General features: G+C 41.7%; 1 protein-coding gene across 3 annotated transcripts in view; it reads left to right on the top strand.

Moving 5' to 3' along the window:
• Nucleotides 1–17,458, top strand: part of trpm7 (transient receptor potential cation channel, subfamily M, member 7) — a 37,840-nt gene that overhangs the window by 15,307 nt on the left and 5,075 nt on the right. The window contains exons 9-34 of one of the 3 annotated variants that reach the window (XM_071490098.1): nucleotides 663–786; nucleotides 1,121–1,193; nucleotides 2,474–2,574; nucleotides 3,007–3,141; nucleotides 3,244–3,297; nucleotides 3,392–3,532; nucleotides 3,689–3,823; nucleotides 4,005–4,282; nucleotides 4,379–4,607; nucleotides 4,897–5,052; nucleotides 5,474–5,617; nucleotides 7,648–7,776; nucleotides 7,995–8,246; nucleotides 9,966–10,140; nucleotides 10,764–10,890; nucleotides 11,056–11,234; nucleotides 11,401–11,533; nucleotides 11,698–12,500; nucleotides 13,588–13,682; nucleotides 14,457–14,553; nucleotides 14,697–14,773; nucleotides 14,889–14,926; nucleotides 15,234–15,262; nucleotides 15,920–15,973; nucleotides 16,984–17,028; nucleotides 17,282–17,347. In XM_071490098.1, coding sequence (XP_071346199.1) covers nucleotides 663–786; nucleotides 1,121–1,193; nucleotides 2,474–2,574; nucleotides 3,007–3,141; nucleotides 3,244–3,297; nucleotides 3,392–3,532; nucleotides 3,689–3,823; nucleotides 4,005–4,282; nucleotides 4,379–4,607; nucleotides 4,897–5,052; nucleotides 5,474–5,617; nucleotides 7,648–7,776; nucleotides 7,995–8,246; nucleotides 9,966–10,140; nucleotides 10,764–10,890; nucleotides 11,056–11,234; nucleotides 11,401–11,533; nucleotides 11,698–12,500; nucleotides 13,588–13,682; nucleotides 14,457–14,553; nucleotides 14,697–14,773; nucleotides 14,889–14,926; nucleotides 15,234–15,262; nucleotides 15,920–15,973; nucleotides 16,984–17,028; nucleotides 17,282–17,347 — 3,869 coding nt within the window. Of the gene's footprint in view, nucleotides 1–662; nucleotides 787–1,120; nucleotides 1,194–2,473; nucleotides 2,575–3,006; nucleotides 3,142–3,243; nucleotides 3,298–3,391; nucleotides 3,533–3,688; nucleotides 3,824–4,004; nucleotides 4,283–4,378; nucleotides 4,608–4,896; nucleotides 5,053–5,473; nucleotides 5,618–7,647; nucleotides 7,777–7,994; nucleotides 8,247–9,965; nucleotides 10,141–10,763; nucleotides 10,891–11,055; nucleotides 11,235–11,400; nucleotides 11,534–11,697; nucleotides 12,501–13,587; nucleotides 13,683–14,456; nucleotides 14,554–14,696; nucleotides 14,774–14,885; nucleotides 14,927–15,233; nucleotides 15,263–15,919; nucleotides 15,974–16,983; nucleotides 17,029–17,281; nucleotides 17,348–17,458 lie in introns of those variants that run through there. The other 2 variants (XM_071490097.1, XM_071490099.1) reach the window with 2 other exon arrangements.

Genomic DNA, 17,458 nt, shown 5'->3' with positions numbered 1-17,458 from the left:
TCCCTCATCTTGAAGTCAATGGTTTTTTTAAACGGGCTTTTTGTTAGATGCCTGAAATAAGCTGTGTGGTTAACACAAACCCAAACATTTTTACATTTATTTTATGCCATATAGTACGTTAATAAATACCCCAGACGTGACTATGGGAAGGGAACCAAGGTGATGCTAACCCCAGGTTGGCCTACAAAAATGCCTCATCCCTGCAATAACACTATAGTGCAATATCACTTATCTTTATGAGGCTCAGGTGAAAAGCTGTAACTACTGTCACACAATTTGATGACATAGTTTCCCAAGCCATAGCAGGTCTAATATTAATGTGTTCTGTTGGGATCAAAGCACTTTATCAGCTGTGGAGCATTGAACTTAGATCAAATTCAGATAAATGTATCTTCTGATCTGTGCGTTTCTTTTCTTTACTAGTTAAAGATACAGATAAAATGCAAAACATAGCGTTGTGTATTGTGGACGGAATGTTTAGATTTTGAAGGACTGTAATGCTCTTACCTGCATAAACTTCCAACTAATTAGTAAATAGTTCAGTGTATTGCTGAAGGATTTTTAGAGGGGTGCGTGCTTGGATAAATCCCATAAAACATTTTATAGCAGTGTGTGTTTTAACGGTTCAAAGGTAACTGTGTTAGGTTGTAATTCTTCTACAGCGGTCTTCCTGATGGAGTGGAAACTGACATCATCGCAACCATCAAGAAAACCTTCAACTTCAGCCAGAGTGATGCCATCCATCTCTTTCAGACTCTGATGGAGTGCATGAAGAGCAAAGAACTGGTACATTGACTTTTGTAATCATCAGTCTTTTTTGTTTAATTTTATGTACTTCCCATTTCCTTAGCGGTGAGTAGAAGCAGCAGCATAAACTTGCAAAGATCAGTCATTTAATAAAATTCCTTAAAAAAACAAACACAAGAGAAGTGAGAGACAATAGAGCAGCTTTGAAACAAATGAACCTCAAAGACAACTTCTAACGCATCACTCTAACCGGCTGATGCTTCCACTGTTTGTTTTCATAAATTGATGTATCACGTGTCACAAACTCTTCAAACATGTGGATAATGTCTGTGGGAACACGACAGTAAGCGCTGTCTTCTTTCTTGGAAAATAGATCACTGTGTTTCACATCAGCTCCGAGGAACACCAGGACATTGACGTAGCCATTCTGAGGGCTTTACTCCAAGGTTAGTAGATGACTTCTTCTATCCGAACACCTCCAACCCCCACCCTCAGTTTCTTTAATAAAGGAACTGAGAGTCAAAGTCACACAAGGTTGATTCAGTCTATTCATACACTGAGGTTGTTGGCACTGGGAGAGTCAAGTCTTTGTAATGTTTTCATTCTGATATAGATATGCTTTGAGAACAGCGTTTCCCCCTCTGTGTGCCCGCCTCTCTCTGTTCCTGAGGAGATCATGTTGCTCGCATTCACAGGGCCTCCTTATTCCAAAACTGTCAGTCACTGAGCTGGATGTCTCCCAGTCTTGTCCCTCCTCCTCTCTCTGCGAGTCTGTTAGAGAAAAAGCTGGAAAAATACCCACTTTTTAAGATTTTCTTTTTTTTAAACACTGATTAGCTGTCATTTGAAATTTGAACACAGGCATTTCTCTTTTCAAGCCCAGAACAAATTTTTCACTTGAGAGACGGGTGTTGCAGCAAATACACTGCAGAACTGGTTGTTTACTCTCGTTCCATTTAATTTAGACAAAAGCCAGGAATTTGTAAGTGACTGCAGCTGATCGATGGTCTGGACAAACAGGTTCAGACGTTCAAAAGATAAACTGAGGACCATGACTGAAATGCCCACTCAGGCAAATATTTGTCAGCTTAAGGTGCATTCATCATGGTGAAACAATAATTCATTCTTCAAAAGGACCCTGGGGTACAAATGCTCTCAAGCCTTTTAAAGAATATTGAGTGCTGCGCAGAGATTTTTCCATTTTCTACGATGATACAATTCATTTAGCACATTGAATGTTAAATGTGGGAGGTTTGAAGAACAACTGGAAATGGCATTGTCATTGTTAAAAGCTGAACATACTGTAGAAAACATCCTGTTTTTCAAGCATGGATTTCTAAGCAGACTGCTTGGTTGTTTGGGAATCAGTCAAGTGATTTCACCAATCAAATTGCCATTGGGATTCCTATTTGATAATCAAAAAAAAAGTGTGAAATGAATATGATCATTTGATTCAGATGGATCCTAGAGGACAATAAGGCAGATTACCGTGGAAGGGAGCAGTAGACTGAACAGGGATTTATTTGTAGTCTAATCTGCTCTGTTGCTGTATTAGTGTGTAATTGACTGTATTAGTGCCCCGGCCCTGCTCTACCAACCCTCTCTAATCCTGCTAGCTTGCTAACAGGAAATACACAGTTAATAAGGCTTGACTTGCCTGGGAATTAATATGTTTATATATGTGTGTGTGTGTGTATTTACATATTACTGTACCTGTGTATTTCAGGCACAAATGCATCTGCCTTCGATCAGCTGGTCCTGACTCTGGCCTGGGACCGTGTAGACATTGCCAAGAATCATGTGTTTGTGTATGGACAGCAGCTCCTGGTACGTGTGTGTGTGTGCGCGTGCATGTCAGTCACAGGTTTCAGGGATGTTTGCTTCGTCCAGCTTTAGTTCCAAACCTTTGGACTTGCCCAAAATGACCTCAGAGTCTCTGCTGACCACAATCTTTAATCTGAAGAGCCAGGGGACTGGACTCAGGCAGGCTGCCATGAACTGCTTGTCTTGACTGTAACATGAACCCTATTACAATTGTCTTCATAAGCTGCCCTCAGTGCTTATGTTTATTTTTTAACTTGGGGGCTCCTGGCTCTTGCGTGAATGAGAGTATAGATAATGTTTATTTATGTTTTTTCAATGTGTTTTTTTTGTAACTTGGCCATATTTTGGTCTTCTCCCTCATTTTTTGTTTTATAAATAAGGATTTGCTATGAAAATAAGCTTCATAACAGCATGTTTATCTTTGTTTGTATATAGGTGAGCTCTCTGGAGCAAGCGATGCTGGATGCACTTGTGATGGACAGGGTGGATTTTGTCAAGTTACTCATAGAAAATGGTGTGAGCATGCATCGTTTCCTGACAATCAGTCGGCTGGAGGAGCTATACAACACGGTACCACTGTGAAACATGCACCATCCACTGAATTACATATACATACATATATATGTATATTTGGTTTTGCATGTTGTAAACCTTTTTGTGTCTTCATTTTAGAAACAACCTCCCTACAACCCAACTCTCCTCCACTTGGTTAGAGATGTTAAACAGGTAGAGTCAACCCATTTGAGATAATTTCATCTTTTGATGTCATCCAGAATCTTTTAAATCACATTCATTATTTTGTTTCTGTGCCCTCTTTCAGAGTCATCTGCCTCCAAACTATAAAATTACTTTGATTGACGTGGGTCTGGTTATTGAGTATTTGATGGGCGGGACTTACAGGTGCAACTACACCAGGAAACGCTTTCGAATCATTTACAACAATCTCCATGGGAACAATAGGGTGAGTTGTAGTGTCTTTGTAGCAATGTCAAAAAAACCTTTAAACTACAATAACATTTCATTGCACTCATGACGTTAGGCTTTTAAATATGTTGTAAATTGTAACAAAAGCCAATGGAAAGCAGTAAATATGAAGATGTTTCCATGTCCTGCACAGAGATCGGGGCGCCACACAGCAGGTCCTGGTTCTCATTTGAGGAAAAGTCACGAGTCTTTCAGCATGCAGGCTGACAAGAAGGAGAAGACGAGGCACAACCACTTCATCAAGACTGCACAGCCGTACAAACCTAAGGTGAACTCCTATTCACTGAAAAGAACATGGCTTCCTTAAGACTGGAGCGTCCCACATGTCCAAACACGAGGATGTCCAGAGATATAAAAGAAATATATAACTGTCTCAGCATCTCGAGAGTCACTGTCACTGGGAGAAAATAGTCCGTCTCCTTCTCACTGTTCTTTCCTTCTCCTTCTAGCTCGAGTCGTCCACGGAGCAGAACAAAAAGAGGAGCAAAGAAGAGATTGTGGATATAGACGACCCAGAGACACGGCGTTTTCCCTATCCTTTCAATGAGCTCCTGGTGTGGGCTGTGTTGATGAAGAGGCAGAAAATGTCGCTGTTCTTCTGGCAGCATGGTGAGGAGAACATGGCAAAGGCACTGGTGGCCTGTAAACTCTGCAGGTCGATGGGCTACGAGGCCAAGAAGAGTGATGTGGTGGACGACACATCGGAGGAGCTCAAGGAGTATTCAAAGTACGTTTTTCTGTGGCTTTGATTTGTGTCTGATAGCTACAAAACCTGTCAGAACGTAAATTAAGAAGCTTTGCTGATTGTGCTGCTGTTTTTCAGTGAGTTTGGGACATTAGCAGTGGACCTGCTGGAGCAGTCGTTCAGGCAGGATGAGACCATGGCCATGAAGCTCCTGACCTATGAGCTAAAGAACTGGAGCAATTCCACCTGCTTGAAGCTGGCTGTCTCCTCCCACCTACGGCCCTTTGTGGCTCATACATGCACCCAGATGCTGCTGTCAGACATGTGGATGGGACGCCTGAACATGCGCAAGAACTCCTGGTACAAGGTTCATGTTCCATTTAGATTTTTTTTTCTGGTAACAAGGCAAAAGCTGAGGTAATTTTAGTAATGGAAATGTCCATTTACAGTGTCTGCTGAGGGTTAAGTAGTAGTATTCATCACCGTTACTACCAAAACACAAAATATGCTTTGACTGGTGAAAATTGGCCATAGACACCGTAGGTTGGGCTTATACAGTAAAACCCCTGGGATTCATTAGTGTATGTAATTCAGAGGACTCACTTGACAAATATAGCAGCATCCACCCACATGAGTGTGTGTGTGTTTTTCTCTAGGTGATTCTGAGTATCTTGGTGCCTCCTGCCATCCTACTGTTGGAGTACAAATCCAAAGCCGAGATGGCTCACATCCCTCAGAGTCAGGACGACCACCAGATGACCATGGAGGACAGCGAACACAACTTTCAGAACATAGCTGAAGACATCCAAATGGTTAGATTTACTCAGTCCGTCTAATTCAATTTTATGTTCTGCAACTTCTCTTTTTCTAAAACATTAAAAATATGTTATCAGCTGTCTGGCCATCCGCCAGCATAATAAATCTTTAGCATCTTTAGGACAAAAGTCTTGATGATGAAAAATTGTCTATTTGTTGTTGTTGAATAGGGCTGTTTCTTTATTGTGAAATAAAAGAGAAGGAAGACTGGTTTCACATAAAAAGTTTGCCAATAAATCCTTTGAACTTTTGGCCTTACATTTCTTTTTTGTGTTTCCTTTTTTTTCTTCTGTCATTTATTTGCTTACTTTCTTTCTCTCACATACTTCTCTTTACTTCTCTCTGTCTTTTTCTTTTCTTTTCTCTTCACATTGCGGTCTGCTGTTGACTAATTTGGACCTTTTAATCTGTCTGCAGGATGTATTCAAGGAGGCCAGGTCCCAGGACCATGTGGAGGCGAAAAATGACATGGACACACACATTCGCTCCAGGAAGTTGCCCTTAACCAGGAAAATTTATGCCTTCTACCACGCTCCCATTGTCAAGTTCTGGTCCAACACGGTATGGAGGTTACAGAAGAAGACACTTGCATACATATTTATCCACCCGACTGTACATTTTCAGGTGTTTAATGTGGGGTAAAAGGACCTACAGAGGCAGGATGCCTATACTGAGGAGTAGTAGCCTGACAACTGGCCTGGAGCCAACCTGCAGAGAATACAGATTTCATAGGAAGTTTGCTTAATAGCTTACTGTTATCTCCACCAGCATGGTCCGCAAGCCCTGCTTTACTGTAGCCATGGCTGTTCAGTGGGTGATCAAATCTTTTACCCAACCTTCACTTGCAAATAAGGCTCTGAGATATTCACATACCACCTTTGTGGCCCTGAATCAGACACCACCCAGTCTGTGGTTGTCCATGAATACCACAAACAGGAGAGGGGACAAGGTGAAGCCTTATCAGACACCCATACAGAAAGTGGCTAGATACTAACAATAGAAACACATTCTCTCACTCTGAGTGTATTAGCGCTGAATGGCTCACACGGTGGACATATTCTCACAGTACCACCCCCTCCCCCCGGAAAGCTCAGGGAACATGGTCATAAAATATTTCCCAATCCACAACACAGATCTAGAAGTGACGCCTCGATTACTTGTGAGATATATTTGTTCTGGTTCGTGGGTAGAATCTGAATTTTCCCTACTGAATCCAGTAGTCAGTTGCAGTCTCCTTTCTAGCGCCTCGGAATAGGCCATGTTTATTTATACACAAGCCTGAGGCTGGTTCTCAGGAGCCTGGGAGCTGTCATTGAGGGTTGTATTTGCTGCCCTGGACAGGGTTGTTTTTCAGGCTGCTCAGGACTGAGAGGTGCTGATAACATCACTGAAACCGCTGGTCTTCGTACTATAGCCTGTGCCTGAGCTTATCTACATCTGCTGTACCTGCTTCCTTCCCACTTTCAACACGTCACTACAGAACTGCTGCAATGACTTACCCATCAGACAGAAGCGTTAATGGCTGATTTTCCAACAGTTCACACCTAGCATGTCAAGGTTCAGCAGTTCTCTTTAATGGTCATTTTCATGGACATTTTCAAGCTTTCCCACAGTCTTAGTGCAGTTGATCCTGTTCTATAAATGAAAAGGAGCTCTTTTGTACGAACCTCAATATGGAGTTCACGTATCATTGGTTGACAGTCATATGTTGCCTATACTCATGTCTATAGATGAAAAGATAAAAACACAAAAGCTCTCATTTGAACTGAGCTGCTTTACGGAGCCATTAAATGTTATCTAACAATTTATTAAGTAGTCACCAGTTTACACCACAAAGTGAAAAAAGCTAGTGAATAACAGTACTTTATAATCCACAAAAAGCACAAATGTCAACCTCATGGCGCCAGTAGGGGGCAGAAGAACTACTAAACATATTACAGAAGAAGTTGTTTTGACTAGCTTGAACTATACCATTCAGCACATGTGGTGTAAAGTCAAGCGACAAGCCAAAGAAGCCCACAGGCCTGAAGAGGTGCAGAGGTGGTGATAATTCTCTGTAAGTTCATCACTACAAGCAAGAAATTTCACATTAAAGTCAGACAATTAATCAAATGTTTTTATAAAAGTATTGATTAAATGTATCTTTAAATCAGTAGTTGGTAATAAAAAATTCCTATCTTTGTGTTTTATATAATCCCCTGAAGCCCCCTACTCCTCCCCTCTGAGAGCAGACTGTTGGGAACTGTGAGTTTCACTTGAAAGGAAGGAGGATAAAATTTCTCCCTCTCTCTCTCACAGTCCTTATCCACACAGCTAACCACCAGTTGAGCTCAGAGGCTGCAGTGAAAACGACAGACTGTTTGCTCACGACTGAAAAGTGCTGTGATGAGGTTCAGCCCCTTCAGAGGGCCTCCACTGTCCTCGTCTCAAAATATTTCAGAGAGAGGAAGCCCCTAACTTGAACTGTCTGAATTTTGTCAGCACATTTCATTTATCATCTATAGCCAACATATGCATTAAATCTACATTGCCCACATTCATGACACATGTAAGTGTTTTAATGAGTCTTCCTGTGTGTCTCCTACTTTCAGCTCCTCTACCTGGGCTTTTTGATGGTCTACTCATATGTGGTCCTGGTCAAAATGCCCCAGTTGCCTTCTCCTCAGGAGTGGGTGGTCATCCTCTACATCTTCACTTCTGCCATTGAAAAAATTCGAGAGGTATGTGGAACAGAAGTGTTAGACTTTTTAACAAGCATAGATGCTTGGCTCTTTGATTTAAAAATAGTGAGGATAGTGCATTTATTCATGTAGCAGCAAGACACCGGCAGCAGCTTTTGATGCCAGTCTGTCTGTCCTAGAAATTAATTTCTCCAGAGACTGTGAACTGATTAATCTCCTCATCATTATTTCACCACCTCCTCCTTTTTTTTTTCTAGATGTTCATGTCTGAAGCTGGCAAAATAAGCCAGAAGATAAAGGTGTGGTTCAGCGACTATTTTAACGTGTCTGACTTTCTGGCCATTGTGATGTTCTTTATCGGCTTTGGGCTGAGGTTGGGCGGAGGCGATGCCTTCATCCCTGGCAGAACAGTTTATTGTTTGAATATCATCTTCTGGTATGTGCGACTCCTCGATATCCTGGCTGTGAACCAGCAAGCCGGGCCGTACGTCATGATGATTGCTAAAATGGTGAGTTCTTTGTTATTTGAATAAACATTTAAATTACCAAACACTGTTTTAACATTTTGTAGTGGAATTTTGCTCAGTGATACTGAAGGCCAGGTTTACATGCATAGCACTGGTAGTGTTTCTGTTTTACCAACTACACTATCAATGAGTAGGACTGCTTTCTAGGAATATTCAGCAACAGACAGAGTGCATTACTGTGGAAGCCTAACTTTGCCCCCAGGCTAGTGAACCTGTCAGATATCATCATTATTATTATTGTGTTTCTGGATTGTGACATGGCAGGCTTTGAAAATCTGGCCCCAGGTTTCATGTTTAGTCTTGAACATGCCTGAACATCAGTACTCTTTCTGTAACCATCAAATCATTGGCAGAAGCACATAACTATTTAAAGGATGTCACTCCACCATGTGCCTGTGTGTATATGCGATTATTTTATTGTACCTAAAGTCGGGTAGTTCACAAACTTTTTCACATCAAGGTCCCCTAAACTGACACAAATGAGACCATGGACCCCCATTTCATGATTTTTGCTTTTAGATGTTTTATTACAGAAACCCATAACAAACATGGGGGTTCCCGGACCCCACGTTGAGAACCACTGCTCTATGGCACACAGATGCACACAGCCTTCATGTGTTTCGTACCTTGTAGTCTGAGCACACTGAGAGAGATGCTATGTTTTTGTGCATTCATAACTTCGTCATATTGATATTTATGTTTTCATTTAATCATTTTGAACAGCATTAATAATCTACATGCTGTAAACAGGTATTGTGACATGCTGTATTATCCTGAGCACAAACCTTTGACCATGTACTGTGCCCTATTGTATTTTATTAAATATAGAATACCTTAACTGATAACCTTCCCTTAACTAAATATTAAATGATTCTGAAATAACCTGTGAAATTGGTTGATATTCATTTATGTTGTTAGACATTTTGTGAAAAGCTCAACTTAGCTACGCTAAACCAGAAGCACCGGGAAATATAGCTGGTTCTGTCTGAAGGCACAGATCTGCCTAACTGCACCTCTAAATTTTACTTTCCTTTTGTACTTTTTTTATTGACATTATTATTTACAGTAGGTTATGTGTGGAAATATTTATTTGCTGGGCTCATGACTTCCTGAAATCTAATCGCTGATCTTGGAGGGTTTTTTGTTTTTTTTTTTAGACCTTTGTACAGAACCAGGCTAGCTGTTTCCCACATTTTCAGTCTTTATGCTAAGCTAAGATAACTGGCTGAAGTTCTCAGCAAGATGGTGAATAAATGTATTTTCCAAAATATCAAACAACTGCCCTGTGAAAGTGAAACTAGATGATCAGTAATGTTCGTAAAGTTTCCATTATAGCTGTTAAGTAATCATCAATCCTTCAACATTACTGTGTTTCCCCTGGGGATTTCAATAAAGGAATTATAAGGGCTTTTATACCCAACACCTGGAATCAACCTTTGCTTTGAAACGGGCAACACCAAACCAAACCAAGGACCAGAAGAACATTGACTTGTGTTTGTTTTTCCCTTATTCAACAAGCTGTTGTATAAAAATTGAAATCAAAAGAAAGCAAAAGTAATAAAATAGTGCTGTCTCGGGATCCCCAGAGTAGATATGTTTGCAATACTTTCTGGTTTATTCTTTATAACTCAAATGTTATTTCAAGTATTGATAATACCATTGGTCATATGGTTAATTCAGTATTTGTGACATCTCTTGCAGGTGGCCAACATGTTCTATATTGTGGTAATTATGGCTATAGTCCTGCTGAGCTATGGCGTACCCAGGAAAGCCATTCTCTACCCACATGAGGAGCCCAGCTGGACACTGGCCAAAGATGTGGTCTTCCAACCGTACTGGATGATGTACGGGGAAGTGTATGCCTATGAAATCGATGGTAAGGACGATGAGGATGGTAGGGGAGATTACGAGGGTAAGAACTGTTTTATTCAAAGCTTCTCACCACGGCATCATAGCTGATTGTCACTCAAAACCAGCACTGGAAATCAAACCCACGGTGGCCTAATCGTTGTTCCCCCTCACAGCCTCTTTCACGCAACATAGTTCACAGACAGAAGCAGCCAACACGGTTCTCTTCAGGGAGGGGGGGGGGGGCAATTTGCTTCGCCGCAGGATCAACTGCCTCGTCTCAGCTGTAAAGGGTCGGGGTAAAAGGCAACAATCTTCGCTTGAGCCGAGCCCATGTGAAGCTCAGGAGGAACAAAACACCCGACTGGGCTTCATAAACTGAGTTGGCGTCCTGATATGTCACACACCATTTAAATTTTTCACATGGTGTATCACTTATGACCTTGTGCTAAAAGTGGTGAATAGTTCAATGTTATTTAGGCAGTGCAAACTTGTGTAAAAAAAAATATTGAATGCTCAAGGCTCTATAGGCTTCAGTTTTTTAAGAAACATGTAATGTTTTCCTCTTAAAGCATCCGAGCTACAATGTGCTCTGTCCTGACTTCAGTATACCCCAATAAGCAGCTCATTTGTTGCGTCTTCTCTTCACAGTGTGTGCCAATAACAGTGAAGTGCAGTCCCTGTGTACGGCAGGAGTGTGGCTGACTCCTCTCCTACAAGCAGTCTACCTCTTTGTACAGTATATACTAATGGTCAACCTCCTCATCGCCTTCTTCAAGTAAGCATTTTAGTGCCAGTTCCAGATGTCTTTACAATAAAATGTTGGTACTCATTAACTTCATCATGGCGCAGCTTTGGGTTATTTCTTAAAATGAAATAAAATATTACTGGTATTCTCCTCAACATAATATTGAGTGCCATTTCTGTACTCTGGTTTTTTCAGCAATGTGTACATACAAGTGAAGTCCATTTCTAATCTGGTGTGGAAGTACCAGCGTTACCATTTCATTATGGCCTACCATGAGAAGCCTGTCCTCCCACCTCCCTTCATCCTCCTGTGCCATATCTACTCCCTCTTCTGTATGTGTAGAAAGAGGAAGAAGGAGAATACCTACGGTCCAAGTACGTCCACACTACTGTCACTGTCTGCGACATGCCACTGATATGTACAGAACTAAACTATTCAACAAAGGTTCTCCAACAGTGACAAGTCTCTGCTTTCTCCTGAGACATCCACTTTGATGTCATGTACTGTATTCTAACTCCTATTTAATCTGCGTTCTTTTAGAGCTGTTTCTCACAGAGGAAGACCAAAAAAAGCTTCATGATTTTGAGGAGCAGTGTGTGGAAACATACTTTCATGAAAAGGATGATCAGTTCCACTCGGGGAGTGAGGAGCGCATACGTCTTACCTCAGAAAGGTGGGACTGTTATTGCCCTTTATAGAGGCAAGGTGTAAAGCTTTCAAAACATTCAATAAGATGCACCTTTGAATATACAGTCAGTCATTTAGTAATAATGTTGTTACGTAACGAGCTGATCTGTGAACTGTGTGCTAACTGAAGCTACTGGTTGTCATTTCCAGAGTGGAGACCATGTCTTTGCAGCTGAGGGAGGTTGGGAACAAGGTCAACTTTATAAAACGCGCTTTGCATACACTGGACTCCCAAATCGGCCACCTGCAGGACCTCTCAGCCCTGACTGTGGACACTCTGAAGACCCTCACTGCTCAGAGGGCGTCGGAGGCCAGTAAGGTCCACAATCAGATTACGCGGGAGCTCAGCCTGTCTAAGAACGTGGTCCCCAGCATCGCCCCTGTGGCAACAGACACCGGCCCCCACTCCAAATCGTCCATGATAGGCAAACGCAGTGTTGGACCCTACTTCGGCTCTTCTTTCCCCGAGGCAGGAGTCGACATAGCAGATTCTCTTTTCGGAACCGGTGTAGGGGGAGGCGCTGGGACAGAAAGTATCCGGAGAGTTGGGCCCAGCCCTGGTGTAGGACTGGGGCTGGACCCCAGCCTGAACCCAGCATTGAGTCCGGAGAGGAGGGAGTTGTTTGGGCTCGGGCACCTTGCTGCAGAGGCTGGCTCCTCAGGCAGTGCCAGCTCCAGTGCCTTTGTCCAAAGTGCTGTGGCCATTTCTCCTCCGGAGCTGCGTCTCCGAGGCCACTCTCTCACCCAGAGTAAGCTGACCCGTCCACAAGACCCAGGCCTTTCTGACTCCCCATCCAGCCTGCCCAACGTACCCTCCCCCGGGGCTCAGTTCCACATCAGCAGCACCCCTTCCCAGCCCGGTGGCTCCAGCCACCCAGAGCTCGCTCTAGCTGGGCTTTACCAGCAGCCCCACCAGCCAGACAGCACTACTGTAGAGTTTGGTGCATTTGTGGGTAAGTATGAGAATGAGGGTGAATCTGGTGTTGATGAAAAGTTAAGAGAGGAGGATGAAAACTGTGTGTGTGTGTATCCTACTGTTGTCATTGTCTCATCTTCGGGCTCTGCTCGGCCTGCCTGCTTGCCTGCTTGCACTGTGAAGCCTGAGAACACAGAGGGAGTAGGAATAGGAGGGGGAGAGAGGACAGTCAGTTGGGGGTACGTGAACGAGGCGTTCTGTGATGACGAAGGCAGATCAGGATTTCTGAGTAGACAGAGTGCAGACACTCATGTCCCACTGGCTCCTGAAGCTGAATCACCACTGGCTCACATCCATGGAAATAACGTCCGGCCAAGTTGTGCTCGTGGCCCTGCACTGACTTGCAGGAGACCCCGCAGACGAAGGAGCAGGGAACAGAGAGAGTCGGGACCACCAGCATCCTACTGCGATTTTCAAAGTGGGTCAGAAGTCCCCCTTGACAAGAGGAACATGGCGAGAGAGCCAAACACAACGAGAGGTTTGATTTTCAGTCTGAAGTTGAGGGCTGTGTCTGCCGGGTGCTCGGGCCTGTCCATCTCCCAGATCAGGATCCCAGTAGATCTTTAGCTGGTGCTTTTTTTTTACGCTGTTCTGTCTGCACCTTTTTGTCCAACTTACTTATTCTCTGTTCTAGGGTGGTTCTGAGGTTTCACGTATGATGTGACTGAAGCATGAATGATTGATTGTCTGGTTTTCAGTCCAGTGATTGATTGAGGATGTGTTTGGCAGGTGGAGGTGTGGAGAGGAGTTTTTCATGAGAATCAGATGTTTGAACTGTGATTAGTTCACTATTATGGTGTTGGTCATGTCACCTGATCAAGATGTACAATTGGTTGTCTTGTTTTGAATGCTACTCAGTAACTCACACTGGGAATAGTAAACAATTGAAATAGTTACAGAAAAACATTCTTTACCATTGTTTTGATGGGATATTGCCAGTGACTCATTTGGCCAATATGAGTTACTTGGGAAAAATAAAAAATCATTTATTTTAATAATGTGACAGATTGACAGGGCAGTTTGAATTGCCCTCATGTGGGATGACAATATTTTCTTGTTTTCAGGACATAAAGATAGTTTGGACCTCCAGCACTCCACACCCAAAGAGACCTCCACCTCCAGCAGGCAGCAAAGCCCGGCCACACAGATCCGATCTCAGGTGTGTGTTTACATGTATCACGTAATTTTGTGTAGTGCATACACAGTATATAGATTGTTTAGTTGTTTTTGTTTTTTTTTTTTCAGAAGAGCCGGCAGTGTGGACTTGTCGTTTTTATCTGGGTCAATCATATTAACATCTAAAATATTTTTTCTTTTTAGCTGGTTTTGTTGAAAATGGGTTGCTGTCATATTGGCTCACTGATGATCAGACACTTGTCTTAAAGGTTCAACAAGTAGATTTTTTTTTATGTTCAACCAAAAACGTGAACTCTGCCTCCTTGGTGAGGTGTTATACCCTTTCAGTGGTCACTATTGTATGTCAGTGAGTCAAAACGTCATGAAGCATAGGATATTGATTAGCAGAGGTGGTAATACAAACTACCACACGATGTGGCTCTGTTTGCTAAAATGTGTGTCCATTTTTTAATTATCTGAGTTCAGCCTAGTGTCTTAACTGCAGTGCAGCAGTTAAGCTTGTTTTTTCGTCTCATCTCAAAATGAATCAAAACTAGATGTCGCTTTAAGTCTTGTTAATGATTAAATGATGTTCTATTTTAGTAGAGGCATGGGGCCTCCACTAAAATGCTGCACCCTGCACCATGAAGTTGTGTGTGTTATGTTAGTTTGCCTCATTTACAATCTTGTCTATTACAGCCATACTTCATGATTGGTCCTGAAAATATTAAACTTTGTGAAATTTCCCATTAATCAGTGTTTAAGAATAATGTTTATCCTCTCACATCTCTCTGTGTCTCTGTTTTTATGGCTGCAGGCTCAGCCTGAAGGTCACGGTCATATCAGAGCTGTCAACTCCTACGCTGGCTTCACAGAGTTTGACAAAAACCCAGCTTTTCTCCATCCTGACTCCAGTAAGCTCACAAAGATCCCATTTCCTACGCAAAATCTTTTAAAGAAGTCTACATTTCTTTATTTCAGTGCACTGCACCCTTTCAGTTACCACAGTTATCGGTTGACACTTGATGGTTTTTGATCGTTTGTTCTGTTTCTGTAGCTCTAACAAAGACGGACAGAAGCAGAGTGTCAGCTGAAGACATCCTCATCCACGAGGACCCCAGGGCTGCAGCACTGGTAAGAAGTGTGTCTTTGTGTGTGCTTTCATGACTAAGTTAAAAAAGTACAAAGTTGTCACCTTCATTAATTCCAGTGTCTGTCATTGCTTAACAACTTCTCATTTCTCCAGCAGGAAAGAGTTCAGGTTAAATCGGCCCAAGCCAGCAGCCTGTAAGTGTCCTTCTACTGGCCAACAAGAATTGTAGACACACAAACACACCCGCACACACTTATATACCGACCACAAAACCACTACCTCTGTATGTGGCAAAGTTTTTAGAAACAAATAAAAGTCTGGTCACTTTGTCTGATTTAAGTAGACGTCTGGTGTTTGTTTGTCTCGTGTTTAAGCCACACAGTGATGTGAATACATTACACAAGCTCCTTTGTATTTCTGTGATCTAGATTGATACTGTATGCCTGTAATCTTGTGTTTTCCTAAACTAATGTTTTATCTCTGTGTGTTGCTGTCTTTCAGGCGAGCCCCTGGCGAAGATACCCTAAATGGTAAGATGTGTAGTTTCACTGTTGTTTCTCCATCTGCATGACTTAAATGGGTCAGACGCGCTCTGTCTGGATCAGCTGGTCGAGCAACATTTGCATAGATGCTGTTTCCAAAGGGACTTTTGATCTTTTCCCTTTCTTTGTATTCCTCTGTGTGGTTGTGTGTGATATAATCAGTACAGGCGTCACCAAAATCATGAGGAAAATCGTTTATTTCTCCCATAAATACTCTTTTTCCAGTAATTATGTAATGTTTTATTGGAGAATTTTTGCATTTTGATTGTAATTTCACTTCAGCAACATTGTGTTACAGAGGACCATCTCAGAAATTCAGAAAAGAGATTGTGTTGCAGTACACAATAGATTATCTGAGACAAGGAAAGGTTGATAGAAGCTGGTCAAATATCTGGGGTAGTCAGGGAATATTAGATATTCAAAAGTCTTTGCAGGTGTTGAATAAGATAATAGTATTGCAGTTGAATTAGAAAGTCCAACTATCTTGTAAACCTTTTTTGAAAACGTCTTAACTTATTTATGGAAAATTATTGGAAAAGGACTTTTACTAACTAGTGTCAGACTAGGGCCAGAGTGTGAACTTCACCGTGTGATAGTTTGTTTCTGGATGAAAGCCTTACTGTGTTTCTTCTTCTGTGGTCACAGCTGCAGTTTCTCTCTACGCACCACGACACACCCACCTGGGAGCCAGGAAGGACTGTAAGTAACTCACACTGACTGAACAAAACAACTAAATATCAGCCTTGTGCCATGAATACTTTCACTCTCAGTTACAGTTGAAACAGTTAGTCCATTGATTGATTAGCTGATCAGCAGAAAATGAATCTGCATCTATTTTGATAATCCATTCATTTTCATTGTCTGCTTCAGTCATTTTTCAATTGAAAATGCTAAATATTTGCTTGTTCCAGCTTTTCCACTGTGAGGATTTGCTGGTTTTCAGTTTTATGTCATTGTAAATTCAATACAGTTTGCTTTTGTACTGTTGTCTGGATAAAGAAGGCAACTGGAAGAGGTCACTTCAGACTGTAAAAAATGATTGATTAATCAAAGAAATGATGATAAGATAAATCAAGAATGAAAATCATTATTTGCACCCTGCCCCCAATCTTTTGCACTGTTTATGGCAGAAAAAATACCTGGTGGTTTTTCAATGTAAAATTATTGAAAAATCAATTTTATATGCTGTTTATATCTGTAGCCTTATGACATTTAACTATAGAGATAACAACTAATGCTCTACCGAAATGAAAAATGAAAATAATTAAAAATCCATCAGAAGAAGAAGAAATTTGTTTTTACAGAAATTAATTCTAGGAAATAAAATTGTTACAAGTGTAAACAAGAGGCCTGTCTCTGCATCTGTTGTTGTGAAGTAGTAGAGTGACATCTACTGGTGGACACTTGAAAACCTCAGGGTTTTTTTGTTTAATTAACGTGCCTAGATAATTGTCCGGTGATTACCACTGGCATGTTCATTAAATGACAGGAACTCATTCTATACAAAGTCTTGTGGAAATATGGACCGTCCTGGTAGCTGAAGGGTTACAGCACATGCAACAAAACTGCAACATCCATGTTTAGAATCTGGCCTTGGACCCTTGTTGCATGTCTAGCCCCCTCTCTCACCCCCTTTATTTTCTGTCTGCCATTCAATAAAGTCCTAAAAAAGTTTTTGTGGAAAGATTAACACTTTGTTTTCTCTGTAGCTATTGGCTCACCATTCAAGCCCATGGAAAGCTACCAGTACTCAGGTAAGACATGGATTTGTACACATGTATTCCACAGTGGAGGATGTGAAATCATGTTTTCATGTTAATTTAATTCTTAAAATTAATAATTATAGAATTTTTGTCATTTTGAAATATTGCATCTGATTTTTAGTTGTAGGTTAAAATGAGAGACAAAGAGCAATGAGTAATCCTACAATATACTTTTACACCTGTTCATTCCTCTTCTGTAGTTATTTTAACTTGTGTGTATGTATTTCTGTGTGTGCTTTTGCAGCTGTTGAGCGGAACAACTTGATGAGACTGTCCCAGAGCATCCCTTTCACTCCCGTTCCCCCTAGAGGTAAGTCTGGATCACGGTGCATCCCCAAACAGGTCAGATCACATGAAAACGCCATAGACACCTCTGATAACCGACAGCAGAAAGTCAGCCATGAGGAAGTGTGGAGCCAGA

Source organism: Trachinotus anak, unplaced genomic scaffold, assembly GCF_046630095.1.
Source record: "Trachinotus anak isolate AG129_WGS33_773 ecotype Australia unplaced genomic scaffold, CSIRO_AGI_Tana_v1 ptg000011l, whole genome shotgun sequence".
NCBI lineage: Eukaryota > Metazoa > Chordata > Actinopteri > Carangiformes > Carangidae > Trachinotus > Trachinotus anak.
The sequence above is the reverse complement of the archived record's forward strand: the minus strand, read 5'-3'. Positions and strand labels throughout refer to the sequence as shown.